Source organism: Pocillopora verrucosa, chromosome 8 (assembly GCF_036669915.1).
Source record: "Pocillopora verrucosa isolate sample1 chromosome 8, ASM3666991v2, whole genome shotgun sequence".
NCBI lineage: Eukaryota > Metazoa > Cnidaria > Anthozoa > Scleractinia > Pocilloporidae > Pocillopora > Pocillopora verrucosa.
The window spans coordinates 19990031-20009355 of NC_089319.1; the positions used below are offsets into that span (position 1 = coordinate 19990031).

A 19325-nucleotide genomic window follows, 5' to 3' on the forward strand; every position below is an offset into this window, starting at 1 on the left:
ATTTTGCCTCATCTCGCGAGGAAGTCTTTTAAAGCTGAAAACGAATCTATGACCTTGTGAGAACTATTCTTGTCATCTGCCGATTTTGCGAACCTTAAACTTATGCAGTAGTGCAGAAAAGTTACTAAATCGGCCAACCTGCTCATATTAGTTGCACGGTGTACTTAAACCAGACGACTGCGCTTTAAAATTGCTTGTTTTCCGAGGCCTTATCATTTAAAGAAACAAGACGCTAAACGGAAATAACAAGTCACGCCATGAAAGAAAACTCTTTTCGAGCTCGTGGAAGGTGTTCCAATGAACCTCGATTTGATGTTATTGCTCCCGTTTATGTTCAGGATCGCTTATGAAACAGGGCCATCAAAAACACCACAAGTATTAAAGCAAAGGTATTCGACTTTGTCGTAACTACTAGTAGCTTTTTCGGAGTCGAACCGAACAACGGACGGTATAAAGTCTGAGAGGGTTCAGGTCGTTTAGAGAAGGACTAACTGAGGGCTTGGAACAAGTTTTGCAGGATTATCTATCCGGCCGCCGAGGATAGTATCCATACAATGTCGCTTTGGTTTAACTTTTGCATTTAATTCGGAGATTGTATATAGGTCCTAAACAAGATGATATACGGTTATCTAATATACATGGTAACATGCACGACTGCACAATTCCTTTAAATAACCTCTTTCAACATTTTCTCATTTAATTGTTAATCATCAATCACTGCATAGCCCAGTCCCCTACAAAGTTAAACGACTGGACGTGACTTCGATCAATACAAAGATAATGGCATCAAAAATCAGTAAGAGATATACATAACTTTCAGTCGGCACTTGTACTGATCGGGGCATAAACTTATAAATTTCAATTAAACGAATAAACATTAATGGTCACGAAGTTGTCATTCAGAGTATGAATTCGTAGAGATCTTCTAGCTCCTTGCTCGAAGGATGACTTCATCTTTTGGGAGATCTGTCGAGAAACTTTGCGTACCCCAGATGAAAACCACTAGCTGTCGAGAACGTCCAGTGAATCCATTATCTTCTTTAGGTTCTTTATTCATTACTCCAAATGCCACCGGGAAAGATACTTCATGACTGACCATTCCTTGACGGGTACGTTGTTTTCAGTTTGGTATGGATGTCATCTCAGGCTTGTTTAACCATATTCCGAGAAAAAACCAGGATCTGGAGCAGAGATCACCAGGTTTTCACATTCCTCGACAAGAAAGTACGGTCCGGCATAGTCATTTGGTACTTCTGATCTCAGGAAGGGCCTGATATTGACTGTGACTCGGGTGGGGACTTCTAACTTCTGATCTTCTAACATGATGATCATGGAAACACCTGCTTCTGTCCGAACAACCCCCTATACTGTTGTCTTATGCTCCTTGCACTTCTTCAGCAACCTTGAGGTCTCGTCCTTAGTAAACTCCAAGGGAATAATCTTCGTCTTTGGTTAAATGTGCGGATATCGTTGGATTTTGACGCCATATTTTCTGGTAAACTATTACCTTTCGCAACAAATCTTCCCATCCCCTGTGCGGTGAATCCGGGTATCATGCACAGTATTCTAAATGCTAGAGGCATAAGAGGGTGTTACCATCTAGACGGGGTCACTTCATCAAAGTACAGTTCTACTGGTGGCAACATAGCATGGAGGACACTTGAGGTTCTTCGTTATTAAGTACGTTGCCCAAATACGTCTTAAACACGGCAAACATTCGGGAATAGGATTGACCATCTATTACGTTTCGATGAAAGCCAACTATACGAATGCATTCATGAGGGTGTAAGGTTATTTCTGGGATTTCTTAACCTGCGTTCGACTGGTACCTAGCATTTGGAGGGAAGGTGACACTCCAAAGAGGACCATTGTTGCCATAAAATTTCTCCAACAAGCTCTCTTCGTTGGAGGGGGGATTCAATCTGACAATCATAATCCGCGATAGGCCGAGTCGCGTTTACACGGTCTCTCAGCCTCGTAGCTTGGGTACTAGCTATAAAGATTTTCTTTCTCGAAAATTTCTTCTATGCCACTTATATAGGTGAACAGGGCACTTGGCCTTAAACTGGAGTCCGCAACTCATCAATAAATCCGAAAAAAATTACTTAATTGAACACCAAGACGGTGCAGAGCCTCTGCATAGCTGCACAGCTGGTCAGACTGTTCAAAGAACTGATCCAAGCTGCAAAGTCGACGGTTATAATTATAGTAAATAAAATTAATCAAAGTGTTGAAGATTTAGCAGAGCTCCATCTGATTACTGCCATAGCAGGGTACCATGTCTGTGTATTTACAAGGTATGCCAACCTCCTCAACAAAATGCACAGGCCCTCCATCCCACCAAAAACTGTTCTTTGCATCCATGTAATTTTTTCGGGGATTCCTAAACATTCACATAATTTCAGACAGATCTTTATTCGCAAACCTACGCTTGGTCTTACAGTCCACATCACTCCACTCCTCTACACTGAATCTGGGGAGTTACAGTATGGGAGAATAGATTTTGACGAATAGGCGTGATATAGAAGAGCAAAAACATAATCGTCAATAATATCAAAGAGGCAGCTGGCTGTTAACAAATTAAAATATCGCGAACGGAACTTGAGCCACCACTTGCTATGATCTAAGATATGGAAAGCCACCAAGGAGTAGCAATACAGAGATCACGAAAGCAGTTCTCACGAAAACAACTCGCATAAAAAAATTACGACAATTACATAAATTTCACTAAAAACGTATTGAATGGGCTCAATTTTACAGAAAATAAATCTAAAACTACTTTCCCAAATTTTGTTTAAGTCAAAGTAGAAATAGAAAATTCACTTCATTCGGTATCCAAACCACGTCGTATGGGATAAATCTTGCTGAAGTCATCCATGCTGGCGCTTGACAAGTGGTGAACAGTAACGTTAATTTCGTTGCCCTAAATTGTAGCTGTTTACCTTTAAATTTTCGGCGAGAATTTTAATGAGAGTCAACTGATATTCTAGAACAAAAATTTACAGTACGTTCTCTTTGCGAAATCTCTTTTCAACACAACGTGACGACGTTCTCGACCCAGTTTCTGATCGGCATTTTTGCTGCGCGCGCCGTTCTGAAATGACATTTTGATGAAAAACATCCTTTTGTTCCCAAAGCTTCTATCCAATTCACTTTTTGATAGTATTGTTTTATTACGGCTACACTGAGACTCGTACTAAATTCATTAAGTTATTTAATCCGTTTGATGACGATGTTTAAAAATGTTTAAGCGCGTTAATCTAAGGGAAATCACTCGAATGTCACACGAACGCTCCTTGTAGGACTTCAGAAGAGTTTGCGAAAGAATCCACGAGGGCAAAATTTATTTTAATGAAACGTCGTTCTGCAGTTGACGAAATTTCTGCGGTTTTTCATTTTGCAGAAAACTTAACTTTGTAATGCTGCCAAAAGATAAGGTATGCACCGGAGGCATTGATAATTTCAAGTAACAATGGGTTGGGTTGAAATTTTAGACTATAAAGCGGAAGGGAAAACTAAAAAAGGAAATGTAGAAAGCAATAACCAAGAATTCCTCTTGGCCCTGTTGGCATTGCTGAACCTCTTGGTTGTGTTTGCAGGCTATCCTGTTGTCAGTAAGAGATGAAATCTGAAACTTCAAACGTACATGTTATCAAGAAAAATATCGTGGAATAGAGAATTTTAGTCATGTTGGGTAGAAAACATCCAAACATCCAAACCGGGAACCTAAAACAGATAATAAGTTAGAATAAGGATAACTGTTGAAAATCCAATAATCAGCTAGGCGAGATGTATCATAAAAGCAAACACAAATCCTATCAATCTAGTAGATTTGTACAATATTATAGTAATTATCCTATTTTTTAAAATAGCTAAGCCATGAAAAGGGCTCTGTGCATCATTTAGAAAAACAATATAGAACACTTTTAAAGTCATAGGTGAATAAGATTCCCCCCAGTTTCTTCTCTTCTTTGATATTCGATCCTGTAATTCCTGTTTTCGATTTTTTATAAGGGAAACATTTCCCCGACATTAGCTTATTGTTGCAATCAGATTTGCATCTCAAGGTAACTCTAGTAGCGTATGTGTTGCCGTACTATAGGAACATTTCAATCTATGAATTACTTGTTTATCATTGGTCAAAACGTTGGGCCATTCAAAGAGACATAATTTAAGTAATGTTACCAATCAAAAGAAGTTTATTATGAAAGCACTAATGTTTTGACTTCTTAAAAGAGTTGAAAAGAAATTCAAATTGATCGAAGAAACGTTAGAGACGAAGTTGATTAGAACTTCGGTGTTCTGCTTCTAAGGAATCAGAAAATATCCCAATTTAACTTTTCAGTTCACTGTCGATACGAAAATTAAGAAAGGTTTTGGTTAAGTTTTAGGTTCTCTTCAAGTAAGTCGTAATTTGGCGGTTGACAACTAGTATCCGTCATATCCGTTGTTAGGAAAATAAAGTATCGAGTCATTTAGCCTTCTTTAATTAAAGTTGAAGATAAAGATTGACTTACAACGAGACTTCTATTATAAGAAATCTCGCAGTTGTAGGGTTTCAGAGCTTTATGTCAACATGAACTCAAAATAAAGAATTCTAGACGGTAACCTTGTCGCGGTCTCGGTTTAGTACGAAGGATTTCGTGTATTTCTTAGAATGCGTTATCAAGAAAAGAGCGGCAAACGTTTGACTATATAATAGCTTTTCGCTTTCTATAAAGTTATCTTGGAAGAATTTGTAAGGCTTCAGAACTAGGACAACCTCACCTGTATGTGAGCAGAAGTTACGGGAGTCAGAGGGCAGATCATAAGCAAAAGAAGACTATTGTAAAATTTGACAGCTTAGTGATCCCCCATAAAACGGACGAAGGTGATCGTTAGTAACAATCCCACTCAACATTTATCATCGCCCCTACAATAAAGAGGAGCCTTAATAAGAAAAAACTAAAAAAATTGTGGGAAGAAAAGAGTAAAATCTATCTTTTCTATCTCCCTTGCTCTGTATTTCGGTCTCTATTAACTACGTGTGCCAGTGTCCATCACTCATATGAAAACTAACCGAACGATAAGATTTCAAGCAAGGATTGCTAGACCCCCTTGCAAGTTCATCTCACTCTGAAAATAAAATCAAGCTTAACGCTTAAGTGCGTTTACCTTTATCACAATGAGGAAATAATGTTCAGAACTAAGGCTTCTCACATGCCTCGTTTTAAAATAAGCTCGGAGCTTTTCGTGAAAGACCAATTAGGTATGCATAATCTCGATCTCACTTTCTTAACGGTACGAACGAAGAACCAGTGTCCCAGAAGGCCCACCCCGTGCCTCTCTCATCTCCGTTTGACTTAGTTAGCCCTTGCCTCCCCTCCCAGCTATTCAAATTCACTCGATAGACCAGATGCAATCGTGCATGATTTTGTGTTTGTTCAAGCTTTCCTTTCTCTTCAGGAGGGCACACTGTTGAGCCGCCGTAAGATTTCTATTCCACAGAAAGGTGACCTGGTTAGGAGTAAAATGATATAACGACATAAATTTACGTGAGCTCTGGGAAAAGGCAACCGTACTATAAACAAGAAACGCAAACTCAGTCCAGCGTGAAATCGCTTCAGTAAACACACCGGATAAAAATAACATAACTAAATGAGGCTAAATGTGTGTCCTTCAAACGATTTATACATCCCCAGATCGCTAACGGCATTAAGCATTCGCTAACTTACGTTTTTCAAAACGACACCGCGAAAATGTTGATAACTCTCTCAATTCTTCAGGAGTCGGTTACACTGCATGCCTCCTACGAACTAGGTAGATGAATGTAAAAAAATAAAAACATAACAGCGCATAGTAACTTGATGCCAAACTAAGAAAGAGGATTTCAATGTCTTATCCCAAGTAGAGTCCCTTCAATTCATTACGACTTCAACACGCACAAAGTGTGTAATTCATAAAGAATCCCGGGTTTAATCGACACATGCGCAATGAGGCGCTAGAATTACCTAGGGGCACTGGACACCACTAAGTATCCTAGCGACCGATTGCAGATTCATCAAAACAAGTTGACCGGCTTTATCGATCGCAAACCTGTTTTGATCGCATGAGCTAAACGCACGGTTAAATAAAAACGTGATGGCGCTTCCACGAACTGAGGGCTTCAAAGCTGAAGCAGTCGATGAAGAAAGAGTTTGGTTTGCGTGCACTGTTGAAGAAGTAGACGATGATTACGTGATCGTTTCCTTTGACGACTGGAATGCGGGGTGGAATCGCCGCGTCTGTGATCCACGAGAGATCAGGGATCGAACATTGCCTGGTCGGAAAAGAAAGCGAAGAAACCTTTTCCTTCAGTGAACAATGTCTTCGCTTTAAGAAAACCGACTTTTACTTTTAGATATCACCCAAAATTATGTAAACAAAAAGCTCAAATTACGGTTTGCTTCAATTTCAGGCATGAATTTGCATTATCCTTCATGGACGATAATCAATATCTTTTAGCCATTGCCAGCCATCGAATGAAGAAGGGTAAACAAGAAAAATTCTGTAAGGAAACGATAATACATACATACATAATCTGATGATCTCTCTGGCTACGCCATTCTGCAGTCGAGGCATTTTCTAGGTAACCAATGAACTGTCTCTCGCTGTTGTGACTGGCATTTAATGACAGCAATCTATTATTTTGCTCATTAAGAAAGATGCACGCCTGGGCACATTTAGGCCCTACGTGGCATTTAAAATTCTAGACTTGACTGAACGCTATTTTGCCTTTAAGGAACATTTCACCTCTCTGCATGACTTGCATTGCAGTTAAATACCTTGTGTGATTAAACACACCTCACATCAGTGGCTCAAGAACGCTTTGAAAAGCGCAAATTTCACAGATGACGTCATCGTCACTGAAGGATCAAGCGATTGGGAGGGAATTTCCCAAACGCGCAGCAATATCATCACGGTTGCATCCATGAAATTTTCTTAACACCAACATCTATTAGCTGTAACAATCATTCAACTTTCTCGAGTCTCAAAGGGAAGACTGCAACAGGTTTTATTGACCGTAATTACAAAACAAGTTACTTCTGTGGTCCCTTGGCTAAACTGTTTCACCAAGAAAGGATTCGAAAGATTTTGAAGCGTGGCGAAGTGAACAAAACTCTACCAGGGGTCATGAACACATCGAAGGTTGCGAAGACGGAAACTTTTCGCGGTGACGTTCAGAGAATAATTCTCGTAGTCACCGCTTATCAAAGGCATCCTTTTTGGTCCAAGTCAACAAATTTATGTTATAAGCAGCTCTATCAGCGCCAGGGAGCGCATTCTACGCAAAGACTTCGATATACCAGTACTTAACGGAAATAATAGCACCCATTTGGAAAAAGGCCAGTCACCGCTTTGGTGGAAAAGACTTATTTCGGCCCTTACCAGAATTTTTGGTCAGCGATATTAGCTGTCCGCGCATGTAATGAAGCATGTCGAGCGAGAGAAACGACGTTGAACTGCAAAACGAAACAAGAGTCAGAGCTTGTGCACATCTCAGTCCATAACTCTTTAGTCTACAGGCGAGCGGTAAGTAGGGATTTTGCTATTTTTGCGACATTTTCTTCCTAATCATAAGGTCTTCCTTCAATTTCACGTACAGCAGAAAAAGAAGGCACACACGTGGTCGTGTGTAAGAATCAGGGTTTTCTCTGGTTATTTTCGATTTTTTATTCTTAAAAGCGCTTCTGTTGCTTTTCATGTCTTATTGTAAGATTTTACTTTTGAATTCTTGAACACTCTAAAACGAGGATGTGTCCCCTGCCACCAAGCTAATGAATCCGTTCCTAAACTCGTCGACGCTCACGGATTCATTGATGTCCCCAAGCTCTAGCTTTATATCCAAAACAGCTCAACAAAGTATCACATTACAGCTTAAAACTTGCTGACTGCTACCACGAACAAAAATCTGAAAAACAAAATCAGATAAATCTATTCAGTGTCACGTAACACTGGAATAAGACAGAATGGAGGATCCCTATTCCTTTGGTTTCCATTCGTCTTCAGTGTTCCGCGATACTCACACTGTAGACAAACACTTTATATTATACTGATAAAATACTGTTACGCTCACCGTTTTGTATTCGGTGTAGGATCAAGAGAGATGGCAGCCCAGCAATTCCAGATGGTCTATAGATCCCTCTTTCCGTTGGGTGGAATCGCTACTGGATTAGACTGTGAGGTGAATTCTGCCTCCCTAAAAAATGAATAAAATACAATAAGTGTTAAACTACTCTTATCATGCAAAGGAAGAGCTACATTATCGGTCATAAACCTGCTAAGTTCAGGTTTTGCCAGGTTAGAGATTAAATATAATCGCACTGTGATCGACTAAAGTGGGAAAATGAGGGTTTCATCCTCAAATGAGGCAAACTAGTTAGCAGCGAGTGAATTAGAAGCTCGCTACTTCTTGGCGAAAATACCATGGGCGCCACTATCTTCCTTTAATTGCATGCGCACTTTCGCTTTCTTCTCACTTTCTTCAATTTTTTTTTCTTTATTAGGGCTTTCATGAAATGTGGCTAAGTGAGCGAGGAAAAATAGTGACTCAATGTTCACAGCAAAACGACTTGCGTATCGTTAACACGTAAGTAACAATCTAAAGTGATTTTTCTTTGAACCATATAACCCATTGTGATCAAAGATAGGACTACACGAGGTAACCTGCACTGTTCCTTGTGTTTTTTTTTTTAAAGTCAAACCAGAGTAGCTGTTACTCCCTTAATGGTTATGTAGCTCTCAGTAGTTATCACTGAAATCAAACTCATGAGCGAAAGGAAATGTGTTGAAAAAGATATATATACACCGTATTTAAAATTTTTTTTTTAGAAACTGCAGGTTTACACTGCGACCACGAGTGTATTGGATGTTCGCTGCTGATCAGGTAAGTGTTAGTTGTAAGAAGATCTTATAACGAAGCACCCATATCCCCATTGTTATCAGGATACTTTGTTTCCCTCTTTGTTTCTTGTTTCTCTTACTACCTTATCGTGTACAAACGTCAAAAGGCTACATAAAAAACCCAACAAAAATTAAGCAACCATAATTTTTTTTAACTTCATTAGGGCTTTAGTGAAATGTCGTTGACTGAGCGAGGAGAAATAATGACCCAATGTTCACAGCAAAACGACTTACGTATCCCTACCACGTAAGTAGCAATCTAAAGTACCACAGGAGCTGTAATACCAAAATCTCGTACCATAAAGCATTTAAAAAATGTAAAGTAAAAAGGATCATTTTATGAACCTGAATTATTGAGAGCAAAACATGAAGTTTTCAGAGTTTATTCGATGAGATGATGTAAAGAAACAAGCTCTAGTGAAGTGTAAAGGATATGATGATGACTTCAACAGTTGGATACCAATTAAAGATTTGATTAATTTAACAAAATAGTATATGAAAGACAAATATATTTCTTTTACCATAGAAAATAAGAGCTGTTTAATGGCTTTCAAGAGACTAAAGCAGAAGATAGTTTCATTATCCAGTAGTCATATTGTTGTTAACAGTACAGAGGATAACTAAGTGGTTTTCTCTTACAAGAACAAGGTAATAACAGATGAAAAGAAGAGCCGTGTAATAACAAAAACCATTTTTAGGCTAAGAGCTGAGGGTGTAAAAACGACCCCCCTGCTTCAGCCCATATAAAATTATCTCTAGGGATTTAAAGAACAATATGAAAAGTATTTAAACGTTAGTCACTTGTGTATAGTATAATGACTTTTAATTAATAGGTATGCAATAATATTAATAATAATAATCTTGAAGTTAAAATAACAGCTTATATTGATGATAAACAGAATATCTGGTTTAAGGGTAAACAAGTGGCTGAAATACTTGGATATGTAGATACTAATCAAGCCATGACATGTATGCTCTGAGGACAAAAAAAGTAGACCCGTTAAATCGACGGGTCTTTCTGAGGCTCATGAAAAACCAAACGCATACATCACACCACATTCATCAATGAATCTGGGTTATACTCTCTATTATTATCAAGTAAATTAGAATCAGCTAAGAAGTTCAAACGCCGGGTTACAAGTAAAGTACTTCCATCAATCAGGAAATATGGTCAGTGTAGATTGTTTGATAATCCAGATAATAGGGTGTTTAAAATAGAGACAGAGACTGATGTACATTATAAACTTGATACATTCATTAGAAAGCGGTTTCCTGATACTACCACTATTGTCCAATGTGGAGAGAACCAAGATATTTCATACAAAGGAATTAGTTTGCATAAAAATGGCTATACAGGTGAAAACAGATGAAACATTGGGTACACATTTAAAATGCATTCATAAAAATTGTTGAAGAGTAATTATGTGTTGTTAAGGATCTTAGAATCAAATACATGTCGTTTTTTATTATTACAACCAATTTAAAAGGATCTTTCAAAATTTCATATGGATTTAAAGAACAAAACAAAAGTATTTAAAAGTAATTCACCAATATATAGTGTTAATGGAAAATATTATCCAAAGCAAGAATATGAATAGACACAATATGCAAAAATAAGCAAATCTGAATTGATTGACCTGTTGATGAAGCAGCAATCTAGAGGACCAAAACCTGTGGTAGGTATGAAAAGTGTTAAGCAAATGGGAGCAGAATTTGAAAAGGCAACAAAAGTAGCACCAGTACCTCCATCAAGGTACAAATTCAAAATACTGAAAATAATGAACAACAGTGAGGAAATGGAACTATTGAAACAATAGAAGAGAAGTATAAGAAGTTGGTTAATGATTATGTTTCCATGAACGCAAAGAATGTAAAAAATTATGAATACAAAAAATGTAAAAACATATCTCATGAAAGATGTTTCATCACAAAAGTACCTTGTTGATGAAATGATACTTGCTGAGCCTGAAAAGGAGAGGGATCTTCCCTTTGCTAATCTCTTTGAAAGAAGAATGAACAACATTGTACGTAACATTGTATTGGTGTAAAGATGGCAACAATGTTTGATAACACAGAAAAAAAGGTGATAAACGTGATGAGTACGATGCATCAAACAAAAAAGTAATTGATAGTAAAACCTTTGATCTGGGTATCAAACAGAGGAAGTATGGTCCTTTCACTGTTGAATTGCCAAAACTTGGTGATGATGATATGTATGTTTAATGTACACTTTTTTGAAAAACAAGTTCACTATGCTATTAGGTGAATACATTGACCATATTGGTGGTATTATTATTCCATATGACAAGAAACAGTTTGTCAAGCACAGTATGGGCGCTCTGAAGTTTGAGAGCTATTTGTTAAGAGACCAGAAAAGATTACAACACATGGTGATAATACTTGTGTTGTTGATTATGTTTGAGATCGGGTGAAGGGTTGGAGAGGTTTTAAAACCTATAATTAGAACAAACGAAAAGATGAGATATATGACTATGCAGTGCACTAAGAATAACCACTGAAGAGCTTGTTCATTGGGCCAAAGAATGTCATGGTAATGTATCTGTACATGCATTTGATAGTACCTCTAAGAAGTTCCTTACATTTACCAATATAAATACCACAATTTACATCACTCTGTTAAAAATCATCATTGGTTCACTGTTACTGATTACAATTTGAAGATAGCTGCAACAAAGGCCAATCAGAGGGGTTGTAGTGATCTGTTGACGCACGTCTGATATTACATGGTCACAAAGACATAAGAACAATGAAGAATGATGAGTATGATGTGGGTAAATAAATCTATTATAAGCTGTATAGCAGGAATACGACACATGACTTTGTTTGGACCAATCAATCCTATACCAGTATTACTAATGCATTGTTCAAGCAACTAAATGGGTTCTTACCAGAATCTGCATATAATGAGACTGCTAAACGGATGTTGAATGACTTTTATCCAAGGGCATTACAATGGTGTTCAACAGTTGATATACCACATAATGTAGTTAATGTGGACATCTGTAAGTCCCATCCGAATGTGCTATTAAATAATACCCATCTACTACCTTTAAAAAGTATTCATGATGTGGTAGAGAAGTTTAATTGTGAGAGTGATCTGAACAATGAGGTGAGTTTTATATTGATGAGACAGTTATCAACTATTACAAGTCACCCATTATTATAGAAGCAGGTTTCTTACAGTGCTAATCTGGTAAGATAATTAGTACAAAGCCAATCACACAGATAAAATAAAGAAATCACAACTAAAAGAGCTCTAACACCAGACACTTTCAAGGAGTATAATAAGTCTGTGTTTGATGAAATACCAGAAGTTGAAGCCAAGAAGATGGCTAATAGTTTCATTGGTGAACTTGGTAGGAAGTAGAACAAGATCAACCATGGTTTAAAATGAACAGAACATGATACTGCTATGTGTTGTTGGACATCTACCATGAATGAGAAGAGAAACCTTACTATTGATCGCTATAATGACTTGAATATGAGCAGAGAGTGGAGAGATTGTTTTTAGACAATACCAGTATTGACCGTTTTGTGGTATCAGAGGCCATACTCAAGTGTTTGCAGCTCATTGATTATTGCTATTCTGAAGATAGTGTATTACATGATTATAATACAGACGGTATTTATAGCAAAAACAGTAAAATGAATCTCAGGAACAAGAAAGATGTATATTTAGCACAAAAACGATTGGCAAGGCATTCAAGACAGATTCCAAGCCAACATACTTTGAAAAGCATTACAGAGAAAATATGTGCTATCATGACTATCATGTTAAAAAGGGAGATAGTGTATTATACAATGAAAAGGCTGGCACTGGTAAAACACAAAAGCTCTATGAGTTGGTTAAAACAATCAGATAAATGTGTTGTGTTGTCTTATACTAATAAAGCCGTAGATAATGTCAAAATAGGTTTCAAGCTTTTGGATATGACAAGACACAGGTCAATAAAATGTGTTATACTTTTGGTAGTATTCTGTGGTATTGGTAAGGTTAGGAGTGTTGATAGCTTTGAAGGTTAACACATCTTTATTGAGGAGTTTAATATGATACCTCATAAATGGATGGACTACGATTTTAATGTGTGGGTACTCCTATAACTGCAACACAAAATGTCAAAGACAAACAGATGTTCAGTACAATGGTGTTATTGTAGAGGATATTAAACATAACAACATAAAGGTAAATGGTGAAGGATTTGACATTGGTACGTTTACAGAATACTTTATCCCTAGTTTCTGTGTTACAGTGTATAAATACCAAGGTGCAGACATCAATGAGAACTGTAATAATAGCATGGATAAAAGACAATTTATACTGCATTATCTCATACCAGAAAGTTTGAGTTCATTCATCTAAACTTCAAAGAGTTAAACAATAGGTATGTTACCAGAGTAAAATCAATGTTGGAATTGACAAACAGTAAGTTTAATAGTCTATACAGGAATGGTAAGATATATAAGATAATGTTTGATGACGGTAGAGTATATGTAGGTTCAACATGTGAAGAACTAAATCCAAGGTTAAGATGGCATTTGTCTAACAAAAAGAGCCAGGTATACAAAAACAGAAAGAATAACCACAAAAACTGAGCTCGTTGTTACACCTCTTCTGCTAAAAAAATCTTTAGAAAATGTAGAGAGTTGCTATATCAATAAGTACGCTATTAAATACAAGAATAAGTAATAAACATTAAATCAAATCCACTGAAAAAGAGAAAGAAAGTGGAGTATAATGTTGCTGTAGAGGATCTCCGTGAACAACAACTTAAGACAGAGAGAGAGTAAAATTACTAGAAGAAGGAGTGGTAATCGAAGACAACACAGGTATATCATGCTACTCGTATTAATGTCTGTGTAGTTGGACGGTTATGAGATAGACAAGAAAACCAGGTATATTTGAATTCCTCCTAAAGATTAGGTATTAGCCAAGATATCAAATGAGACACAAGCGCTCATTGACCAATTTACTGTAAATTTTGACTAACTACCATATTCTTTACTTATGCCATAGTGCCATATATTTATACAGGTGTTATTCTTTACTAATTACAAATAAACTGTTGTTTTTAATATTCTTTATTCTTTGACCCCATGTATAATAAAATTCTTTTGCTTAAATTTTAAAACCATTTCTTAATCAAATACATATTCTTGAAACAATATGAAAGATTCATATACTTATTATATTCGATAAGAATACAAGGAATACCCCCGTAAATGATTACCAAGAAATAAAAAAGAAGAATAACCACTCAGGGAAGCTGTGGATGGACAAAGAAAAAGTGCCCTGATGGCCATTCCTCTATACGGCGCAGCTGTTGGCATTACAGCTCCTGTAGTCAAGTGATTTTTCTTTGAACCATACAACCTTCATGGCCCAAAGACAGGGAGGACTACACGAAGTAACCCGCCCTTTTCCTGGAAGTTTTTTTTTTGTATATGTTAAACCAGAGTAGGTGTTACTCACATAAATGGTTATTTGGCAGACTCAGTGGTTATTACTTAAAATCAAAACTCGTGAGATACAGGAAATGTTATGAACAAGAAATAACACACTTTTTTTTTTTTTTTTAGAAACCCTGCAGGTTACATTGCAACACGGTGTGTATCGGATGTTCGTTGATGATCAGGTAAGCGTAAGCAGGAAAGAAAAAATCTTATACCTAGTACCCACATCCCGCTGTTGTAAGGATAGTTTATTTTCCACAGTTTATTCCTTGTTTCTCTTATTTCCATCTTGACGTGTCCAAACGTTCATAGGGGCTTGTATCAAAGAACCAACAAACATACACGCAAAAACTTTCAGCTCTCTGATTTCCTGTAGTGAGGGCTGTTATCAATTTACTTATGAAGTTATTTGGTAAACTTTACATGTTTTCTTTTATGCAGGAAACAGAAAGAGTGGAAAACCATTGGTATGCAAACATCAAGAAACAGCCCTTACGCCCAGGGGAACGATCATCGATCCAGGCTGCCTCGTGTTCTCGACACATTAACCTCCAGTTCGAGAGAATTGTAGATTCACGTGGGTTTTCGGGCCTAGACGCTAAGAAACTTTTAGTTAATTGACGGCTCATGAAACACTGCACATAATGCTGATCAGTAAGATTTAATTAGCCAAGTTACTAGTAGACCAGGACCTAAACAATCCATCAAAGTGGTTTTTAACTGGTGTATCTAGTAATCCGGAGTTGCCTCAGGTAACCTCACGACTGGTTCTATACACCAACCTCTGCAGCCACGGGTTGTTTACACGGCTATGGAGTTCACTGAATCACCAATAACTTTTATTAAAATATTATTAATTCTCTCTATACATGGTTACGGTATAAATCCTTTCCATGAATAAAAACAAAGAACCACTTGCACAACACAAATACATCAAGATTGAGTCTATAACAAACAAAAAGCGATGGGTTCTATCAGTTGACGCGCTTCTTTCATTCTACTAATTAAGGCAACCAGCCCACCACTCAAATAAAACAGTATAATATTTGCATTTGAACGCGATGATTTGCATCAGTATTTCTACGTCTACGCTCTGAATGGAAAACAACCAAGACCCCCCTAACAGTTTTTGGGGACGGAAACTGAAGAGATAAGTATCCGGTTAACCAAAGTAGAATTAATGTACTGAAGAGCACCGAGGAGAGTAGCAACTTAACGTACTGCTAAAATCATCCACTAACAGGCACAGTAAGAATTCTAGGAAACTCGAATATCTCAATGAAGCTAAATTTGGACTAAATCTGTCTTGAGTCCGACACAACATTTGAAAAGAACAGCTGGTTCAACAAGTTGATTTCGGTTCATCCCGAATCACATTCTATGATCATGCAAACGTTTTAGACACACAATGATTGCTAAAAAGATAGAGCGTTAAGAATGCTGTCTCTTGCGCAGGCAAGAGAAATGGAATGATTAATGTTTCCCAACGCACCGTGAAAAGCACCAAGACAAGCCAAATTTAAGTAGAGGTTTAATTGGAATTTGTAAGTGGGTTAGCAAGCTTTGATTGAAAGCACGTCACGGTTAAAAGTTTTAAGACGAGCACAAGCACTCAACTAGAGTCGATTGTTCAAGTTCAAGAGGAATAAAAAGGAGTAGGACAGATAAAAAGTATACAAAGGAAATTCTAGCCCGAGGTAATCCACATAAAAGATCATTTGGAGCCGCAAGAATTTTCGAAGTGACCAACAGGAAGAGGTGTCAACCAACCTCTGATTGCTTCGATGAAGTCACGAGAATTTGACTTGTTCTTTGACTGAAAGCTGTTTAGGAAGGGAGCTACATTTGTCTGTGCCTGTTACTGTTTCTATTGAGGATGGTTTAGAACTCTCGGACTACTCAACTTGTTTCAGTTATTCGTTCCTTGATGTTCTACATCGTCAGTTACAAAGGACAGAACGGACACCACAATCAATAAGCGATCACGAAAGGCGGGAAAATGACAGAAACTGCAAGATATGAAAGACCTAAACTCAGCAAGATGGTGCCTTTCCACCCAGATATATATACTTCGAAAGGTAAGCTTGTATAAATCTGACTTTGAAAATGCTTTAAAACTTTGACTTTGCATGCAGGGTACGAAATAGTTTCAACATTTCCGCTGCCACGAGTTGACTTGGTTACACATAATAGGCTGAATTCACAAAATTGTGAACCAAATACTATAGTATTGCAGCTATGCTACCTTTTTCACGTGAAAAAAGAATCTAAAGAAGAGGAACGCCTGGTGAACCGAAAGTGTTCGCGGAGTCAAACTAAAGACAAATCCCAAAACGCAAATGCGAATTTCGTAAATGTCTTCACCCCATAGGACAAGGTTAAGATTAGTGTCAAAGCTCTGAGGTGGTTGACTCGCAGTATACATATCAAATATTATGTACCAATTGAATCGAACTTTCGTTATAGATCATATTCCCTCACAACCAACTCAAGACAAGCTTTAACGATATACAAGAGTTCTGAATTAAGGACACCTCATTTTTTTTTTCCACAATTCTGATCGAATAACACTCTAGTGCATGTGACATTGAACAGGTTATCAGAGTCTTGCAGTGCGGGGTGTTAAAGATTATACTTCATAGCTCTGAAAACCGCTAACAGGACTCACGTGTTGCTTAATTTGCAATGATCTCAATTCAGGAAGCGTATTCTTTGACAGCTTACCGTCACGTTTTCATATTTTTTGCAGAATTTCTTGGCACGAAATTCGAAGGAAAACAAATCAAATTTCTTCCTGGCAAAACAGGTTAAAAACTATTCAGCAAAAATTAGGAAAGCCAGCCAACGTTTACAATCAATCACAATGACACCTTAGCAGAACGAAAAAGATTAGGAAGGCAAGGATGATAACGATTGCAACCGCTAGGACTAACAGTTGTCTGCTCACATTATAACGACGCGGACTCGCTCTAAAACAAATAGCCTGCAATTCATTTGCTCCAAGTGGCACATGACGTGAAAATGATAAAACCTACGTCAAGCGAAAGACCATATGAGTACAGATTAAATCACTGACCCACAGAAGATCGTCTTTTTGAAGTCGTTATATCGAAACATCCTCGGAAGTGAAAACAAGCTTTGAAATCATTGCAATTCAATCCATTAACTTAACATCGATTCGAGCTGAACATGAATTTGTCCCGCAGCGCTTCGAAACTTTTTCATATCTACGTCGGAATGAAGTTGAGTTAATTGATTTAATCATCTTTTTGAACCCAAGACGTTGCGTTGTTCTATTGCAGAGTATTTACAACCGCCACGCAGCTACTTAAAAAATAAGCGTCATTTGAATTAATTAAAGGAAACAAGGAGAGTGATTAAAAAAAAGAGGCTACAAGACCTTTGTCAAATGTTACCCTCTCTTGGACAGAACAGATTAACAAAATAAAAGGGTTCTTAAATAAAGATCTTTAAAAGAGGCTTATCCCTTGGTTGTGGAAGATTGGGTGGGTGGGGGGACGGAGCAAGTACTTAGGTTAAACCCGCTAAGGATGTTGGGAAATGGTTTGTTCCTTTCCAGTTCGCTCACTTCAAACGTTCACACATGTTTTTCTGACAACATGGCGGAAAGAGAGGCAAATTATCGGGTAAGTGTAATATCTCTACCTGAAAGGACATTTGCTTGAAGACTCCAACTTGGAACTTAGGGAAGTTAAAGCTGAATGGCAGACCCGCGGCGCCTGCAAATTACTGCTTAAATTATGGATAGGACATCGAAAGAAATAGTTGGCATCGAAAGTTGGGCAGGCAATCGCAATTCCTAAAAATGTACTGGAGGATTATGGCCATTTCCTGTTGATTTTTTTTTACATACTTATAGGTTATATTTTTCCAGGCTGGTCGGAGAATGATATGCCATGCTTTGACATAAAAATTAACCCCAATAACCAAGACTATAGTGAAAACTTTTGACGAACGATGACTTTCAGATTGTCTCTGAACGAGGCAAGTTTTCCGAAGTACACACTCCTAGTTCCAATTGCCCTTCATTCATTGTTGGCCTAATTCATACAGAGATAAACAGCCGTAAATACGAGATGCAGGTTATACAATTTAAAATATTATAAGAGAATTACAAGCAAAGAAAAAAAACAAAACGTATTAACATGGATTACGAGTTCGAATGTTTAAGCAACAGCATATGCGACATAGACTCGTTTTTTTCAACTGATTTCGGGGAAAAGAGTTAACCTGCAACATTATGAAAGCGACTCTGAGTAAACCTTTTTGTCATTGGTAATTTAAGTATTACAGAAATTCCAGAATACACTACAGCAGGGACAGCAGTGAAAGCAGTGACAGCCAGTGAAAGCAGAGGCAGACAGTGGGAGGATAATGAATCTCTATTGTCATCTCTCGATCATGGAGACAGGGAAATTATCAGGAAAACTGTTCAGGTATAACCATCGCATATTACATATGTGGCGGATTTTGATTACTATTTCTCTTTTTTATCGTATTTACCACAAAACCAAATTGGAGGGTTATTAAAATAAGCAACTTCAACTGCAAATGTTCCTTTTCTCACCATCTCAACCTAAAGGCACCATCTACAGAAGTTACCCGGGATTTTCAGGATTATGCCTCCAAGCAGGTAAGGAAAATACGTGGAATGCAATAGTACACAATTATTCATTGTCTTTGGGTTGTTTGATTGTCAATTGAATCTTCATATTCAAGCGGAAGAAACTGACCTGTTAATTAGTATGGATAAATTATTCATAAGACTAACTTTTACTTTGGTATATATTGTTAAGAAATGTATTTCTAATGAGAAGATATTGAAACAAACCAACACAGCCGCAACCATTCGATTATTTTCAGAATGTACTCAAGGAGGTTACAAATGCTAAAGGAAAAGGTAATACAGC

The 19325-nt window shown here is 37.4% G+C and overlaps 1 protein-coding gene, 1 long non-coding RNA gene and 1 pseudogene across 2 annotated transcripts; 1 reads left to right on the top strand and 2 right to left on the bottom strand.

Annotated features, from left to right (window-relative positions):
• Positions 1–925: 925 nt before the first annotated feature.
• LOC131796166 (uncharacterized) lies at positions 926–1933 on the bottom strand (annotated as a pseudogene).
• A 4170-nt stretch (positions 1934–6103) lies between these two features.
• Positions 6104–12908, top strand: LOC131796172 (uncharacterized). The gene is made up of 5 exons (XM_066171250.1): positions 6104–7551; positions 8115–8203; positions 8526–8608; positions 8851–8905; positions 9087–12908. The coding sequence occupies exons 2-5, from the start codon at positions 8126–8128 to the stop codon at positions 9171–9173; spliced, it is 303 nt and encodes a 100-aa protein (XP_066027347.1). The 5' UTR covers positions 6104–7551; positions 8115–8125; the 3' UTR covers positions 9174–12908.
• LOC136276758 (uncharacterized) lies at positions 7558–18396 on the bottom strand. The gene is made up of 3 exons (XR_010718534.1): positions 18372–18396; positions 8096–8218; positions 7558–7930 (listed from the first exon to the last, which is right to left on the bottom strand). It is a non-coding gene; the product is annotated as an uncharacterized lncRNA (long non-coding RNA).
• Between the last annotated feature and the right edge of the window lie 929 nt (positions 18397–19325).

Excerpts from the sequence above, each read along its gene's own strand:
- LOC131796172 (XM_066171250.1), top strand. The coding sequence starts at position 8,126 with ATGGCAGCCCAGCAATTCCAGATGGTCTATAGATCCCTCTTTCCGTTG. Across the intron at positions 8,204-8,525 it reads CTACTGGATTAGACTGTGAG|GGCTTTCATGAAATGTGGCT; the intron begins GTGAATTCTGCC and ends TTTCTTTATTAG. Across the intron at positions 8,609-8,850 it reads GACTTGCGTATCGTTAACAC|AAACTGCAGGTTTACACTGC; the intron begins GTAAGTAACAAT and ends TTTTTTTTTTAG.